The sequence below is a fragment of the Python bivittatus genome, unplaced genomic scaffold (assembly GCF_059951505.1).
Source record: "Python bivittatus isolate LINGU-HERP-01145 unplaced genomic scaffold, Pbiv_v1 ctg000020_np1212, whole genome shotgun sequence".
NCBI lineage: Eukaryota > Metazoa > Chordata > Lepidosauria > Squamata > Pythonidae > Python > Python bivittatus.
Genome location: NW_028277030.1, coordinates 104,126,347 through 104,142,121, shown reverse-complemented (window position 1 = coordinate 104,142,121; position 15,775 = coordinate 104,126,347). Strand labels below are relative to the sequence as shown.

The window sequence follows — 15,775 nt, the reverse complement described above, 5'->3', positions numbered from 1 at the left end:
ATATACTGCAATGGTCCACAAACCTCATTTATATCATATTTTTATTTCTTCGGGACAAAAGGTTATTATCAAATAGTGATTGTTAAGAGTTTGAAAAAAAAAATACATACCACACACTGAGTAACCGGTCATGCATTGCTCCAGATAAGAAATAGAGTCCTGTAATTCCATCAAAGGGTTGATTTTCAACTGGAGGCCGAACTGTGATGAACATAAGCATTGACACTGCTGTAGCATGTCCTGTGAAATGCTGAACAAGAAATGTCATTTAGACAGATCAGGAAGACACAGTGTTCAAAATGCATAGAAAAATCTTAAGTTGAGATTCTACATCCCAAAAAGAATCCATTAGCTCAAAAATAGTGTCTCACAAGATATTCATTTTTTAAAAAGTAGAGAATGAATTTAGCTTCAGGGTGAAAAGCAGCATGGATGGAAGGGAACCCTTTTTAAATGCAATCACAACCAGAAGTTTAAGTCTTCTGTTGAGATAAATGAAGAGTGAAATTGATAATTTATTTTCTACCACAAAGAATGCAATTACTTCTTTGAGCTGCAACATCTTTTAAACACTCAATTTCAGTAGATTCAGTCATTATCACTCAATGATGTTACCTCACTGTACCAATCATTCCTTCAAGTTTCCATGGAAGATAACATTAAACAGAGTTTGGGTTTAAAAATCAACCAAACTTCTAAGAGTAACAAGAAACTGGCAAACATTTTTACCCAATGATGTGCTACTATCTTGGAACAGAGGCAGCTCTCTTTCCATTCCTTTGTATTCATAAATAGAGGATGGGATCAATATTCAATTGAATCAAACTTCTTACTGCAGTATATTCCAAAATGTTTAAGATTATCTTCAAATCAAAGTAATTGAGATGTATTCAAATTGGGATAAGCCCAATTTTAATTTTAACTGGGGCACCTATATATGCCTTTGGTGTTCCATCTCTCTTTAACAAAACTAAGATGGGAAATGGCTTTTCCATGACTGAAACTGAATTTGTGGTATATAGCAAATGATTCTTATTATTCTTGAACTGACCCATCTGTGTCACTGTCTTGTGAGGAGAGAAGCACAGTCAAATGTACAATTAGCCTGATGTATGTAGCATTTCTAGAATTAACTATTCATAGATAAGCACAAAGAGAGGACTAGCAAACTTAGGAAAAAACTGCTGACAGACTGATCTGAAACTGCATCAGTTACTTTGCAATGAATATTTCTTTAAAACTGGGAAAAGCACATTTGTTGGGAGAGTGTAATAGAGTGTGAAATCTCTATATTCTGTATTTTCATATGAGAGCCAAAGATAACTGGAAACAATTACGATTCTGCGAGATCGGTATTTGTCATGGCATCTTACATGCATAGGAAGATCCATGAAGGAGGATTAGGAAGCTATAGCTGGATCCATGAGTTTTAGATGTGTGAATGGAAACCTATATGGTCTTGGACTGCAACCTTTGGGAAATGCATTTAATATGGCTATTCTACAATTTTGCTATACAACGTGGTGTTGTAGTATCTTTTCCTCTGCTGTAATCAGTTCTAGGTACACCACAAATAAAGTGTGCCCTAATGAAAATTAATAGATTTTTTGTGGCTTTTGGGAGGGGGGGAGCATTACCAATTTCCCCAATTTTTTAAAATGTGTATAATATTGAGTATACCATGAAAAATTAACAATATTTATTGCAGACCCCAATTGTGGATATTTATTGTTTATGTTATGGCATAAGTACAGTAAATACAGTATTGATATATAATTTTTCTTATTAAATATTATGATTGCCTAAAGAACATAACTGCAAAAAGTATGTCAACATTATGGACTGTGATGAAGAATATTAGGACCCTCTTATTTTTTAACAAGAACAAATATTTCAACATAAAAAAAAGCTGCAGGAAACAAGATTTTTTTCATTTGGGAAAAGAGCAATTTTCATTCGCAGATTAGGCCAACACTGTAATGCTACATCATTTCAGAAAGTGACTATTCATAATAAAAAGTATACAGTCATAGTAGGTAACATGTTAAATAATTTTAAGTAGCTGAAGAGAAGACATATTTCACAAAATGTTTCATTTAGTCACACCATTTGGATCCCCCAGATAACACTATACCCATACCCATTTACCATCATAAAAGTACTGTAACGATAAAAATAATGATCTTTTCTAGTGGGTTCAAGAATCAGTAATGCTTTCAAAATTAACAGACACCAGACCAGACATCATCCATGGGATGTATACAGCATGAGGATTAACGTTGCCAAGTACGGCTGCTGGCAGTGCTCAGACACAGCCAAGGAATTTCATGTCCTCATTCAACTGTCAGCCAGCTGAAACCACATTTTAAAAGTATCATCACAGCAAACTGTCCAGCAATCTCCAACTATGCGAATTATATTATTAAACAAGATGAGGTAAAGCAATCATTAAGGAGTTAACAACATTTAGGTTCACCATGTCCCCAAATACATACTCTATAGACTTCTTTGGTCTCCAAGTCCCACAGTTTGATAGTTCGACCTGCTGAAAGTAATACTTTTCCATCAGGACTGATGCACAGTGAGCTCACACTGCTGTTATCTCCTTTCCATTTGCTAGGAAATTTGAGAAGAATAAATTAAAAATTAATTCAGACTTATTTAGCAAACCAGACAAAAAGAAATAAAAAAATATAAATATATAGAATTCTATAAGATACAGGAAATTTTTAAGATATGAAAAATAAGACTTTCAATATCCTGAATCACTAAGACTTTAATTTAGAATCTAAACCCAAACATTCCTTAGATGGGCAACTTCTGAGCAGCCAGAAAACTTCAACCAAAGAGTGAAGGTATATGTTAAGATGAAATGAAATATAATTAAGTTAAATGAAAATAAAATATAAATAACCAGTATATAGGCCTTGACATTTATATTTTTAAGGAAACTGTAGATGTACTCATGCAACATAATGAGAGATTTACTGTCAATAGATCATTTTAAAAAGAGCTGAAATCTCTGAATGTGTATTTAACTATTGTGTAGTTGTTTTTGTCAACTGATAAAAAAAGTTAATGTAGCTCTCACAGAAATGAATAAAGTCAGATTCATTACTGAAATATTATAAAACATCTCGAAACTGCATAAATTCTACAGGCATCTGAAACATTTCAACCTCTGGTATACAGCTTATAACCAAAAAGGGTATGCATCTTGGTTATTACAAGTGACCGACATAGCTTATGCACCCACATCTATTCTAACATTTCTGGTGATGCTTAATTTGGAAACAATAAAGTCTCCTAAGTTTCAGTGCAGACAACAAGCACTCTTTTAAAATAACTCATACGTAATACAAAATACAATCAGATTCAAACTATGTTTCTGCTGGTGGAAGGTAGGAAAATGTTTTGCCAACTCCTTCTACTTGTTCCAAAAATTCTGGAATAGTGTGAGATATGGTTCTCTAGGGCAAAAATGACCCCTCCAATCAACCTTTTCATGGATGGAAAAAAGCCTCTTGATTTGATGACAAAGTCTGAATCCAATCCAATATATATTACTACAGATATATCACTAAAGTTTAATATAACATCTAATCTCCAGAAAATTCATCTCTATAGGCAATAAGGTGAGACCAGACCCTTGTTATTAATATAAATGTTTGTGTGCTTGTGTGTGCCCATGCATGCAGGCATCTGAGTCAATCTTGACTCCTGGCAACTGCCTGGACAAGTCCATGAAGTTTTCTTGGAAACATTTTGGAAGTGTTTTGCCACTGCCCTCTTCCTGGGGCTGAGAGTGACTGGCCCAAAGTCACCGAGCTGGCTAGCTTTGTGCCTAAGGCAGGACTACAGGTAGTCCTTAGGTTATGATGGCAATTGGGAGAAGAATTTCCATCGCTATGCGATGTGGTCATAAAGCATTTTGTCATGTGACTGCATTGCTTAGCAATGGTAATCCCAGAAGTCCTGGTTGCCATGGTAACCCCAGGACTGCAGGGATCATTAAGCAAGGACCTCATGTGACCGCGATGTGGGAAGATGCAGGAATGGGCTGGCACTATGGAGTGCGAGTACATAGGTGCCATGGGCAGGCACTACAGAGCACAGGTGGGTGCACAGGTGATGCAGGTAGACAGGTGGGTGAAAAAGTGGCAGGAGTGGGAGCTGCTTGCAACCTCCTGCCAGTTTCCCCATTGACTTTGCTTGTGGGAAGCCAGCAGAGGTCACGAATGGTGATCACATGACTGGGATGCGGCAACCATCACAATTGCAAGCTGGTTGCCAAGCGCCCACATCGCGTTCACTGCTGTGATGGACTCAACAGACCACTCATAAGTCCCCCTCGTTCAGCTGTTGTGACTTTGAATGGTCATTGAATGGGTGGTTTGTAACCCAAGGACTACCTGTAGAACTCACCGCCCTTTGGTTTCTAGTCTGGTGCCTTTAAGCACTACATCAAACTGTTTTTCTACTACAAACCTTAATACCCAAATATTCAGAGATACTGGGCTGGTAATTAAACCCATAATTTCCCAACGAATTAAAGAGTTTTATATTGCAGTATTGCTTGCTAATTGGTGAAAACCAGTTCTGCAGAATAACACCAATACTATGGGAGCTGCATTGGCTACCACCAGACTTCTCAGTCCAGTTCAACATGCTGGTTATTACCTATTATGCCCTTTATGCTGTACTGCCTGCAGCAGGTAGAAATGGCCTACCCAACAGATGCAGGCTTTAGAGGGTATACTGAAATTCCTCCATTCTTCTAGAATGTTATGCAAGTCCAGAAGGAGGCACTGTTGGTCGCAAACTGCCTGTTATTAGAATAGCCCTTCCCTGTAATCATGTAGGAAGGCTTTTTCAGGCAGCCTTTGAAGCAGAGGGGACAACATGATTTGTGGCAACATTCTACTGAAGTTTCTATTTCTGATGTGCCAGGTTTATTATGTAAGCCAGCTAGAATTGCTAGGTGAGGAGGCACACAAATAAATAAGCAGTACAAACATCACATGATTTGCTTTTCTCAAATGATTCTGGTTGTTTTTGAAGGTTTCTTTCCCCAGGTTTCTCAGGCACTATCTAGGGATAATACAAATGATGTTATCTACTCCCACTATACCATTTAACTGGAAATGCTCACTAATTCTGTTTTATTTTATTTTAGTTTCATTTTATTATTGGATTTATACTCTACTTTTGTTTTGTATAACTCAAGGCGGCATACATAATATTTCTGCCTTCTATTTTCCCCAAACAATCAAATATGATGTTTCAGTGAACTCTTTTGCATTAGTTGTATACTACCCTATTTGGGTAAGAAGGACATTTGTAATTTTGAGAGCATGTATACAATATGACTGCCTTGGAAGCTATGCTTATTCACAAAATGGCTGTTACAAACACCCATTCCATTTAACTGAAGGTGATGCTCTGCAGGGCCCAAAGATATTCCTGGAAATATATGTGATAGTAAAGCCTGGTAATTGGATTCCTAACATGCCAGTTTCCTATTTAATGTTTTAATTCAATTTCTGTTATTTATATTTTATATCTAGAGAGATTTGAAAAGGATTATGCTTGCTCTACTTTCGCTACTTTTAAAAGCTATTCTATCCAACTCATTGAGAAATTGAGAAAAATGTATTTAATTCTAGACTTTTCCTACTACATACTTAGTATGCTATTGGATAAGCTTTAGCTCCTTACCCAAGTTATTAAATTTTGAGGATAGCCTGCTCAGACAGCCAAGAGGAAATCATCCTCACTGGGTATCAGAAGTGAGTGAAACCAACTGGATATCATCACAGCAGGGTATTCTTTGTGTGAAAGTACTTGAAGATTGCACTTTAGACATTAATAAAATAAATGAAACAGGCCAGCTTATTTATGCGAGAAGTTTGTTCACTGTTTTATTTTTCATATATAACCAGCAGTTTGAAGAACAGTTTCTATACAAATTCCCCCATTTACTGCTTACAAAAAGTGAAGTTCATAAACAAATGAGCTTTACCTACTAAACAAAGGCTTCAAGTTATAATGCTGGATTTTACATTAAATCTCAAAAGGATATCAAATGTAATGTGGCCTTCCCCTCTTGCAACTTGAAGGTATTTTCCCTTATAAGACAAACTATAAGCAAATATTTATTACACCTTGATTTAAAAATCAAGTACTAGATATATTCATGAAGCCCACAAGATGATACTTGCATATTCAGTATGATATAATGTAGCTGTGTTACAGTTAATTGTTCCATGGACTGGAAACATTTCTAATATTTGTGCTGCTGAATAAAAATTAAATTAGGATCCAAGCACTTTAAATGATAAAGCAATCAAAATTATATTGATTCAGAAATATCTGATCTAAGAATGCACATGGACTTATTTACAATGAATGGATATTTATCTGAAAACAGAACCATACAGGAGTTCCAATGGCATGGCAAATGGCTCAAATATGATAGCACGAAACCCAAGACCAGGGAATGCCAAGGAAGGGAACACATAGCACACAGTCCAAAAATTGTAGCTTGTTGGCATTAGACAATTGTATCAGAACGGCTCCAGAGTTAGATTAAGCTTAAATAAAATGTAACATTCAGCTTATATAAAACTGAATACACTTGTTTTTAGGACTGACTATACAAACTCATAGTCAATCCTAAAAGTATCTTCTAATATCATCATGAGCTCTTCTCAGAATTAGACTTTTTATGAAAATTCTAGCTATCTTGAATAAAAAAGGAATCTTAAGCACACAGATCTAAGAAGTCCACTTAAGATACATGTATAAAAATGAAGAGCCAGCATGTTTGCTGTAGAACTTTGAATTCTGGCTGTGGCCTGACCCAAAGTTCTTGTGTGAGGAAAGAAAAACAGAGGATGAGATCCTAGAGAAGGAAGAGAGAGATTTGCTCTAAGTTACTGATTTAACCTTTCCAAGTATAATAATTCTTATAGGAAATCTATCATAGCAGGGAAGAAATTACTTTATTTTCCTCAACAAGAAATAAGTAGAATGCCCTTTTAACAAAAATTCCACCCCTACTTGGCAGTCCCTGACTCTCAGGAACATTATAGGCCAAGTATGGCACTAAACAGAATTTATATAAGAGTATAACAAGAGCTATAGATCAGCACTCCATCTCCAGATAACAAGGAGAAGCAAAGCAGGAGACATATTCAAAGCACCTTCTCACTCATGTTGTCCATCATACAGTATTGAGAGGTCACCTGACTCCTTTACTGGAGATAATACAAAGCCATTATAACTATGGTAACCACAGATACGCCTATCTTCCATAAATAATCTCCTTTGAAAGACGGCTATCTTAGGAGCCATAATTTCCTTTGGTGATGGCAGATGTCATGAGTTAGCATCTGGTGTGAAGTTCTTCCTTTTTATTTCTTTCCTGATTTTAGCTTATTTCAACAATTCTGAGGAACTGTCTGTCTCCCATAGTGTTTGCCCATCCTGTTTGATCCAACAGAGTTGGCATGTTCTAGGGTCTTCAATTAAGCTGTTACCTGACGGGACTTTGGAAGCAGATCTTCTCTGTCACCATACCTGCCTCTGTAACAGCATCCCCCCAGAGGTTTGTACTGCCCCTAACCTGGCCTTGTTCAAGTGAGCTCTTAAAACCTGGTTCTTAACCCAGCACTTGGGTTACATTGAGAGGTGGTCTCCTGGTGGGAATGCTGTATGTTTGAGACAGTGTTTCTTCCTGATATCTGTAATTTTCTTCTCTCATTGTTATTGTAAATTTGCTTTTAATATTATTTAACAAATAAGCAATCTTCATTTTAAGATTTGGAGAAGAAAAAAAAACCTTACCCATTCTTTATATCTTACTCAAGTCTACTTAAGTTAAACTGATCTGATGATAGCAAAATAGGAATTCCAAAAACTTTATGTACTAGGGCAGACTCACCATTTCACTTTACAAGTCTGTATGTTCCATTCCACAATATGTTTATCATCTGAACAGCTATATAAACAACCATTGTCCTGATGCCACCGTACGCAGTTTATTTTATTATCATGCCCATTCTAGGTAAAAAGAAAAGATATCAGCAAATATCATGATACTTTCATCAAACTAATTTATCTTGTGCGTGGCCAAAATGTTTTATAGTATTATATGATAACCATGTCAAAGGATACTTATGGGTACTCTGCTCTAAGGTTTAGTGTTTGTTTTTTGTTTCAAAATTCTACCCTCATTTATTTGTACATGTGATCACTCCTGCCACCATTGTTTCCTAAACAATTTGATATATATTTAAAACATTGATCACAAAGCAGAACCTTGGGGCATATTATCATTTACAGGCAGTCCTTGTTTAGTGACTGCCTTGTTTAGCAACTGTTCGCAGTTACGACAGTGATGAAAAAGTAATTTTACCACCAATCCTCGCATGTATGACCTTCACAGGTCTGTAAAGCAAAGGAAAGTTGAAGTAAGATCATAAGCACAGGCAGTTTCACTCAGTGACTGCTTCACTTAACAAATGGCTGCACATCCCATTTGTGGTCACTAAACGAAGACTACCTGTACTACATTTTCTTAAAAAATGTATTTTCAATCATGCACTCAGGGATGGACATTCTTCCCTTCCTCTCCCAAAAATACTAAATTAGAATTTTTTCTGAAAGAGTTATTAATTTAACTACATTGACATCTTTAAAAGCCCAATAAATATCCAAGCTACAATTTCTGTTTTAAAAGTTAATACAACATATACGTCATTTAAAAGATAATCATGCTACAGTTTTCATTATTTTGTTTTGAGCAGTTATTCTAATTCCACGAGTACTATTTAATAATATTTCATAAACACTGCAGTCTTCTCCAGATATCAAAATAATATATTCCCCAAAATTCAAGTAAGAAACAAACTACAATTTCAAGTAAAATAAATGTAAGAACATAAGGACATGGGTACATTAGATGTTTAAGGCCCTCAGTGCCCTCTTTAAAACTCCTGAAATCCCCCTCCCAAACTAGGCCATTTTTTTTTTTTACCACATAGAAAGGTTTTAAGAGGCAAATCCAGTACCTTAAGCTGCTGTATTTCTGACAGCACCAGTTTTACTTCTTACGCCTCCTTACTTTTCCCAAACAGAAAAATATGTCTGAGCATCTTTTTTACATTGTTGTAACACTCACAGCATGTTTTGAGCTGGGAGGACTATAAAATCTGTGAAACAAGTAACTTGAACCACTTTGCTAATGTCTAACACCACCACTCTGCAGCCCTCAGAGAGATAAAAAAAAAATTACCCTGCTGTCCCCAGACTGAGAAAAAACATTGCATACTCCAGCTAATCTTTAACAACTTTAAGTAAAATGTCTCTTAACAGAAAAATAATGTTGCTGCAAGTCATACTTACTAGTTTATTCTGTAATTCTCCTTTCACTGTGCTGTATAATAAAATGCTGCCAACAGCAGTACCAATAGCCAAAAGATCTAACTGTTCACCTGCTTCTACAACTTCAGATTTCCTCTTCTTCCTTTGAGGACCTTCCTGTAAAGAGTTAAAATAGTCTGGCTATTAAATAAGAATTTTACAAGAGATATAAAACAAAAGCATATTCAAGTTGTCAGGGGTATGAACACAGAATCCTCATGCCTTTATACACTGTGAAAAGAGTGCTGAATTGCTATATCTGCCAACACAATCCAAACTCAAGCCTAACAGTCACCTTTATCTCATTAAAATCAAGCTAATATAAAGAGCCTTCATTTCCGCTGAGCAAACATCTATGTTCATCATGCCTGGTGGTCAGTGACTACAATAAATATTGATTTAATCTAATAGTCATGATGAATTAACAGGCAATGCATTTTATAACAACTATCTTACTAATAGTACTTAGGCACAATTCAAAATACTCAAATCCAGTTATCTTTTTCCAATTTAGGAGGGTGCCTTGCTTTAGTAATAGTAAAGAAAGTCTTTCTGCAACATTATCTGTTTTATGAGTTCTTGGTTAACTTCCTTTTTCTTCCTCTATAACTGAATCATCACTTCTCTCTCTGAACCTATTAATTCCCCATGTGTATTCCCTTCTCTTTAGTAGTCATAGTCTCCTCCTGCTACTGTTCACCACAGGTATACAAGACCCCTTTTTTCCATGTCCCTCTGCATTGATCACTGCAATCCTACTTCTCAGCTCCCATATGTTTAGAATTAAAATTCTAAACTCTAAACTATCTCTGACTTGCAGCTCCAGCTCTTAAACTCATGTATAATTTACTATGTTTTGAATTAAAATCTATAGAAAAAACAAGAATTCTACTTTCTAGTTCCCCAAACACCCAATAAAAATTACAATATCTGATTTCAGAGACCTTAGATCAACATATATAAAAGTTCATACGCATTGCTTCAAACACACCAAACTTCAAATCTCATTTGAAATTTTATCTCTAAGCTAAAAGGTATAAACACATTTATCTGCTTCAGACGTATCTTCCAAACTCAGTTTGGCTGTTAGGAACACAATTCAGGCTCCTCTGATTCCACATCTTGCTCATTCCAGTGCCTTTTCTAGTTTGGTAGTTTGGCTCCAAACCAGAACTGGAAACCACAACTTGAAATAAGTTTTCAATTCTGATTTAAAGAAAACCTACTTGCCCAAAATGTTGTTTCCCTGAATCAGACATCACAGCAAATTATGGTTTGTGCATGTTTGTGAATTATGTGAAAAGAATCATGTCAGGAGTTATAATAATTATACCACCTTTAACATTAAAGCAGCATCACACAATAAAACAACAAAATAAAAAAATACAAATACACAGCTTTCAACTTTATGTTCATACCATTTATAAAATGTTATAATGTATAACAATGGTGTCATCAAAATGATTTAAGGGCTTATATCTTAAAAAAACATTGTGAATAAATGATATAGAAAACAGAACTGATATAAAAGTCAACATGTTAGAATAAGACTACCTGCCTTCTTGATATAATATGTATACTTTTTCAGGCCCTGCACCCACTCTGCAGATCATCAGAGTCCTCTAGAACATTTTACAAGTTTCAGATTTCCCCAGAGAAGTAGCATCAAGTAAGGTTTTCAAAGAAAAAATAAATCATTCCTGGTTAAACTAGACATCACTGGGGAAATAAAATACCTTGAAATCAAGCACTAATTAATTGTTCTGTAAAGAATGCCAATTCACAGTATCATCTAGTCTTAGTAGCCCAGAGCTCTGAGAACTGTAGCCAACAGTACCTGGAGGGCAATATATTGACTATTTGAGACTTAAGTATAATGGAAACTGTATTGAGTTGTGAACATGGAATTAAAATACTGGATTTTAATCTTTGTGTAAGGATAAAAAGTTTTCCATACATGAAAGAAACTTTGCATTACTGAAATGATGCAGTAATTGGATAAACCTTTAGATCTGCGATAGCTTTTAGAAAAGTGAGTAATACCCAGGTAAAGTTCAAGTAACAAAAATTGGGAAACAAGGCAGGAACATACACTCCTTTCCTTTACAGAGATGTCTACTGAGCAAAACAATCCTTTTCATTTGTATTTTTAAGTCTCCTCCTTTGATAAACTGGCAAGCTTCCAACAACCTATACATTTTCATTCACTCTCAAGTACACACACACATACAGGACTGCAGTCTCAACAGAGCAGCAGTACTCCCACAATCTCACTCTATTAACAAATACTTTATTTTGCCATTTTATTTCTACCTATTGAAATAAAAACAGATGTATAGGGATATCAATTAATTTGATGTCAACTCTCTATCCTTGAATCCATTTCTGATAAGCTTGAAAAACTAAAAAGTGTAGTTGTGAGTGCTAATAAGCTTTTACATATATTGTAATCAAAAGCATTTTAATTGTCTGAATTCATAAACAGATACTATAAATTATTTTTAAATACTTTTTAACAATTAAATGTTACCTCATTATCTACAGACTGTTCACTTCTGGTGAAGTATACAACCCTTTTCAAAGTCCCATATATTTTATGAAAAAAAGAGCACAACTGAAATAGATGTGCATATCTGTGTGCGTGCATGCACATGTGTATATAGGAGTCTCAGATACAATCAGGCAGCCAATCAGGGATGGCATACAGGCTTTACACTCCAAATTTATCTATCTAAATTGGAGTAACTGAAGAGGTCACTTAGGGCCACAACTGGAATGGAGATCAAACCTAAAAGATGCCTTTAGAAACTCCAGTGTAAAAACAAAATCCACTTCTAGCTACACATTTCTTGGTGGCACTAAAGCTGAACAGAATACTGGGAAATGAAGCTTTGTTATGTGCATATACATGCACACATCATATGTGCCAGCCCAGAGTCTCTGATGCCATGCCAGAGTCATGAACTGAACTGAGGAAAGAGATGGACCCCAGGTCGGCAGCACAACATGTGCTTTGTAATGCTGAACTGGCTAGACCCACACTACGTTTTGACATCACTTTCTTTTTCATAAAACAGATGCTCCTTATCTTCCCAACTTTTTTGTATGAAGAACCGGGTGGGGAAGAAGAGAGAGAACTAAATTCTTAGATGGTGGTTAGGCCACCGAGTCACGGGTGGCATTAACCCTGACGCATTTTAAAGCTGTGTCTTCTTTCTTTTCCCCAGCCTCCATGCAACCGGGATGGGGCGGGGCCAAGAGAGCACACATGTGCGGCTTCGGCCCTGAAGAACCCCGATGGAGATCGGGGCTGCTGAAAGGAGAGGCCTGAGCCGCGTTCAGAAAGGAGTCGCCATCGAGGGGTAGCATATCCGTTCTCACCCGCCTTCCCGCGCCCAAAAGAGAGCGGGGGGGGGGCGGCTGGGGGATTCCCAGCTGCGCGAGGCTGCAATTGCACGTGAAAGGGCAAAAGCAGGCACGGGTTGCTGCGATTTTATCCCAATCGGGGGGAGAGGTGATTTTCCCCCCTTCTTTCCAACCCGCCGCCCGGAGAGTGACAGGCCCCGCCTCGCAGCTGGGGACGGGCGCTTCCACATGGCCAGGAACGGAGGCCCAGGCCCCGCAAACGCCACCCCGAGTGTTCGCGCTCGGCGCGTTGCCGCCGGGTAGGTCCGCCCCTTGAATACCTTGCTGGGAGGCGGTCGGCCCCCTCCGGCGCCCGGCGGTGCCCAGGCCAGGCAGGTACAAGCGGCGCTGAGGTGGGCAGAGGGCACGTACTCGTGGTGAAGGCGGCTGCTGGCCGTCTCCCACACGCGGAGCCGCCCGTCGGGCCCGGAGAGGGCCAACAAGCGCCCCTCGTGGGGGGAAAAGGCGCAGGGACTCCCTGTCACGAAGATGGGGGTCTCGAAGGCCGCCGCCTGCTCCCGCTCGCCCGCCGAGGCGCCCGCTCCTCCCGCTGCCGCCATGGCGCTCGCTGCAGGCCCGGCCCTCTCTGCTCCCAGCAGGCAGGCACGCAGCCACGTGGTGGGCCCCGCGCAGGCGCATTCGCCGCCGCCCGCCCCGCGCTCAGCTCGCCGCCGCCCTTTCCGCCCTCCAGGCCGACGCGCTGCGTTCCGTCATTCTTCGCCGGAGTCGTCGTAACCGGGGGTTGACGTTGGGAGGTCGTTTCTGTAGCCTTAGCCTGATGAATCCGTCGGCTTTCTTCCAAGTGAATCTGCCCAGGAATGCAGTGGCAGAGTTGAGAACCGGGACTAGCAGGGACTAGCCTCTTGTTTAAATTTGGCTGCTGGAATGCAACCGCAATTGCTCACAGAGCGTTTCCTCGTAGTAACAGGAGACCAGTTACAATCATTCTAAACCAGTGTTTTTCAATCTTGGCAACTTCAAGATGTGTGGACCTCAACTCCCAGAATTCCCTAACCATCTGGCTGGGGAATTCTGGGAGTTGAAGTCCACACATCTTGAAGTTGCCATGGTTGAAAAACACTGGTCTAAACCGCACCAGCAATGGAGAGGAAGACAATGCAAATATCTTGTCAGTTCCACAGACTGGCCACGCTTTTTCGTGTAGCTTATTTTTGTTACAGTCCTAAATTCATTGGTTTGGAATAAACACCAGGGATGTGTAAATCCCAATCAGGATGTATATGAGTAGACACTAATAGGAATGTGCTTTTGATTCTGTTATTCATCACATTTATATCTACTGTCTCAAAATGGTCGGTAGTTAAAAGAATAGGCCTATTGTTCCTGTGCTTCAAAAATCTGAACTCTGCAGCCCAGATATGATACACCTAATACAGTTATCCCTCTTCTCACAAGAATCTTTTCTAGATTAGGCTAGAAAAGAACGCTAAATGAATTCACATCTTAAAGTACTTGCAATTTAACATGCTTTACTGAATGCTTGTTTAAGCACTTATTTTCCCCATTAAACTGGAATAAATGTGCTTCAAATTTTAATGTCCTTTTTCTCTAGTAAACTTACATTTGATTGCTGAGGCAAACCCTGCACTCAAGCAGGACAAATCTTAAGAACAATAATTGCACGTCCAATTTCTGCGCAAAACTCAGTCACAGAATCATTCAGGTAACTGAGAGTAACCCATGCTCAGTGCAGGGCACCAAATTAAAGTATCCCCCCAAAATGGCTGTCGGGTCTCTATATATACAGTGAGAGGAGCGTATTATCTCTCTGGGTAACAGGTTCTACTGTAGAAGTGTTCTTACTATTGGAAGGCTTTTAAAAAATCCAGTAAGAATCTCCCATCCTGTGAGATAAATCCACAATTCCATGTCCTGCACTCCAATTCCATGTCCTGCAAGTGTGCTATCCATGTTATTTCTTTATCCTTAGAAATAACATGGATAATATACTTTAAATACTTAACAGCTCCTTTATTCTCTCTTCATTTAAAAACAATTGTTTCTAAAGACCCTTAAAGAATTAAAGCAGAAAAAAGAACTATGAAGAAAAAGAAAAATGCATTAAGACTGATAAAATATAAAATTACATAAAGAATTCTAGACTTTTCTCAGAAATAGATAAAACATGTGTTATACTTACTAATTGGAAGCTAAGTATTTCCAACGCAACATACTTATCAGGGTTGGTGATACAACAGAAAAAAAACAACTCTCTCTTCACATGACTTAATTTCCCTGATTATCCTTGTTGCTCTTTTTTGAATCTGTTCAAATTGGTTTGAATTTTTAAAGCAGGCTTTCTCAAACTTTTTACCCCGGAGGAATGACTCTGGACAGCTCACAATACACCAAAACAATATAAAAACAGCATAACAGAAACAAACAAATAACAGAATCAGACTTGGACAAAGAAAAAGAAAGAAGAGCAAAGTGGCAAACCCAGAAACATCCTACAACTAACATCCAATAAAGGGGGCATCAATGACCCTATCCCAAGGCCTGGGAGAACAGCCAAGTCTTCATAGTTCTTTGGAACGCCAACAGAGTGGACATCATCCAGAACCCATTCCAGAGGGCAGCTGCTGCAACAGAGGTGTGCTTCCTGGTTCCTGATGTCATTGTGTAATTCAAGGAATCCAGAGTGCACCAACCCTGTCAGCTCAAATTGGCTGGACAGGCCCCACAGGAGATAGGCGATCCCTCAAATAACCAGGCCCTATGCTATGTCATAGGTAATGACCAGCACCTTGAATCACACCCAGAACCAAACTGACAACCAGTGCAGCTTGCAAAGCAGATGTGTCACATGGGCATACTGAGGCCTGCCCATCGCTGCTTGCACCGCTGCATTCTGGACCAGTTGAACCTTCTGAGTTGTCTTTAAGGGCAGCCCCATGTATACCATGTTGCAGTAGTTGAGCCG

At 38.5% G+C, this 15,775-nt stretch overlaps 1 protein-coding gene and 2 non-coding genes across 3 annotated transcripts in view; all 3 read right to left on the bottom strand.

The window, feature by feature from the left end:
• Window positions 1-13,446, bottom strand: part of WDR43 (WD repeat domain 43) — a 34,582-nt gene extending 21,136 nt beyond the window's left edge. The window contains exons 1-5 of the mRNA XM_007431858.4: window positions 13,113-13,446; window positions 9,409-9,543; window positions 7,946-8,064; window positions 2,496-2,616; window positions 111-250 (exon numbers count right to left, since the gene is read on the bottom strand). Coding sequence (XP_007431920.2) covers window positions 111-250; window positions 2,496-2,616; window positions 7,946-8,064; window positions 9,409-9,543; window positions 13,113-13,391 — 794 coding nt within the window. The 5' untranslated portion in view covers window positions 13,392-13,446. The remainder of the gene's footprint in view (window positions 1-110; window positions 251-2,495; window positions 2,617-7,945; window positions 8,065-9,408; window positions 9,544-13,112) is intronic.
• Window positions 2,302-2,386, bottom strand: LOC112541075 (small nucleolar RNA SNORD53/SNORD92). The gene has a single exon (XR_003085112.1). It is a non-coding gene; the product is annotated as a small nucleolar RNA SNORD53/SNORD92 (small nucleolar RNA).
• LOC112541073 (small nucleolar RNA SNORD53/SNORD92) lies at window positions 5,745-5,822 on the bottom strand. The gene has a single exon (XR_003085110.1). It is a non-coding gene; the product is annotated as a small nucleolar RNA SNORD53/SNORD92 (small nucleolar RNA).
• Window positions 13,447-15,775: the final 2,329 nt, after the last annotated feature.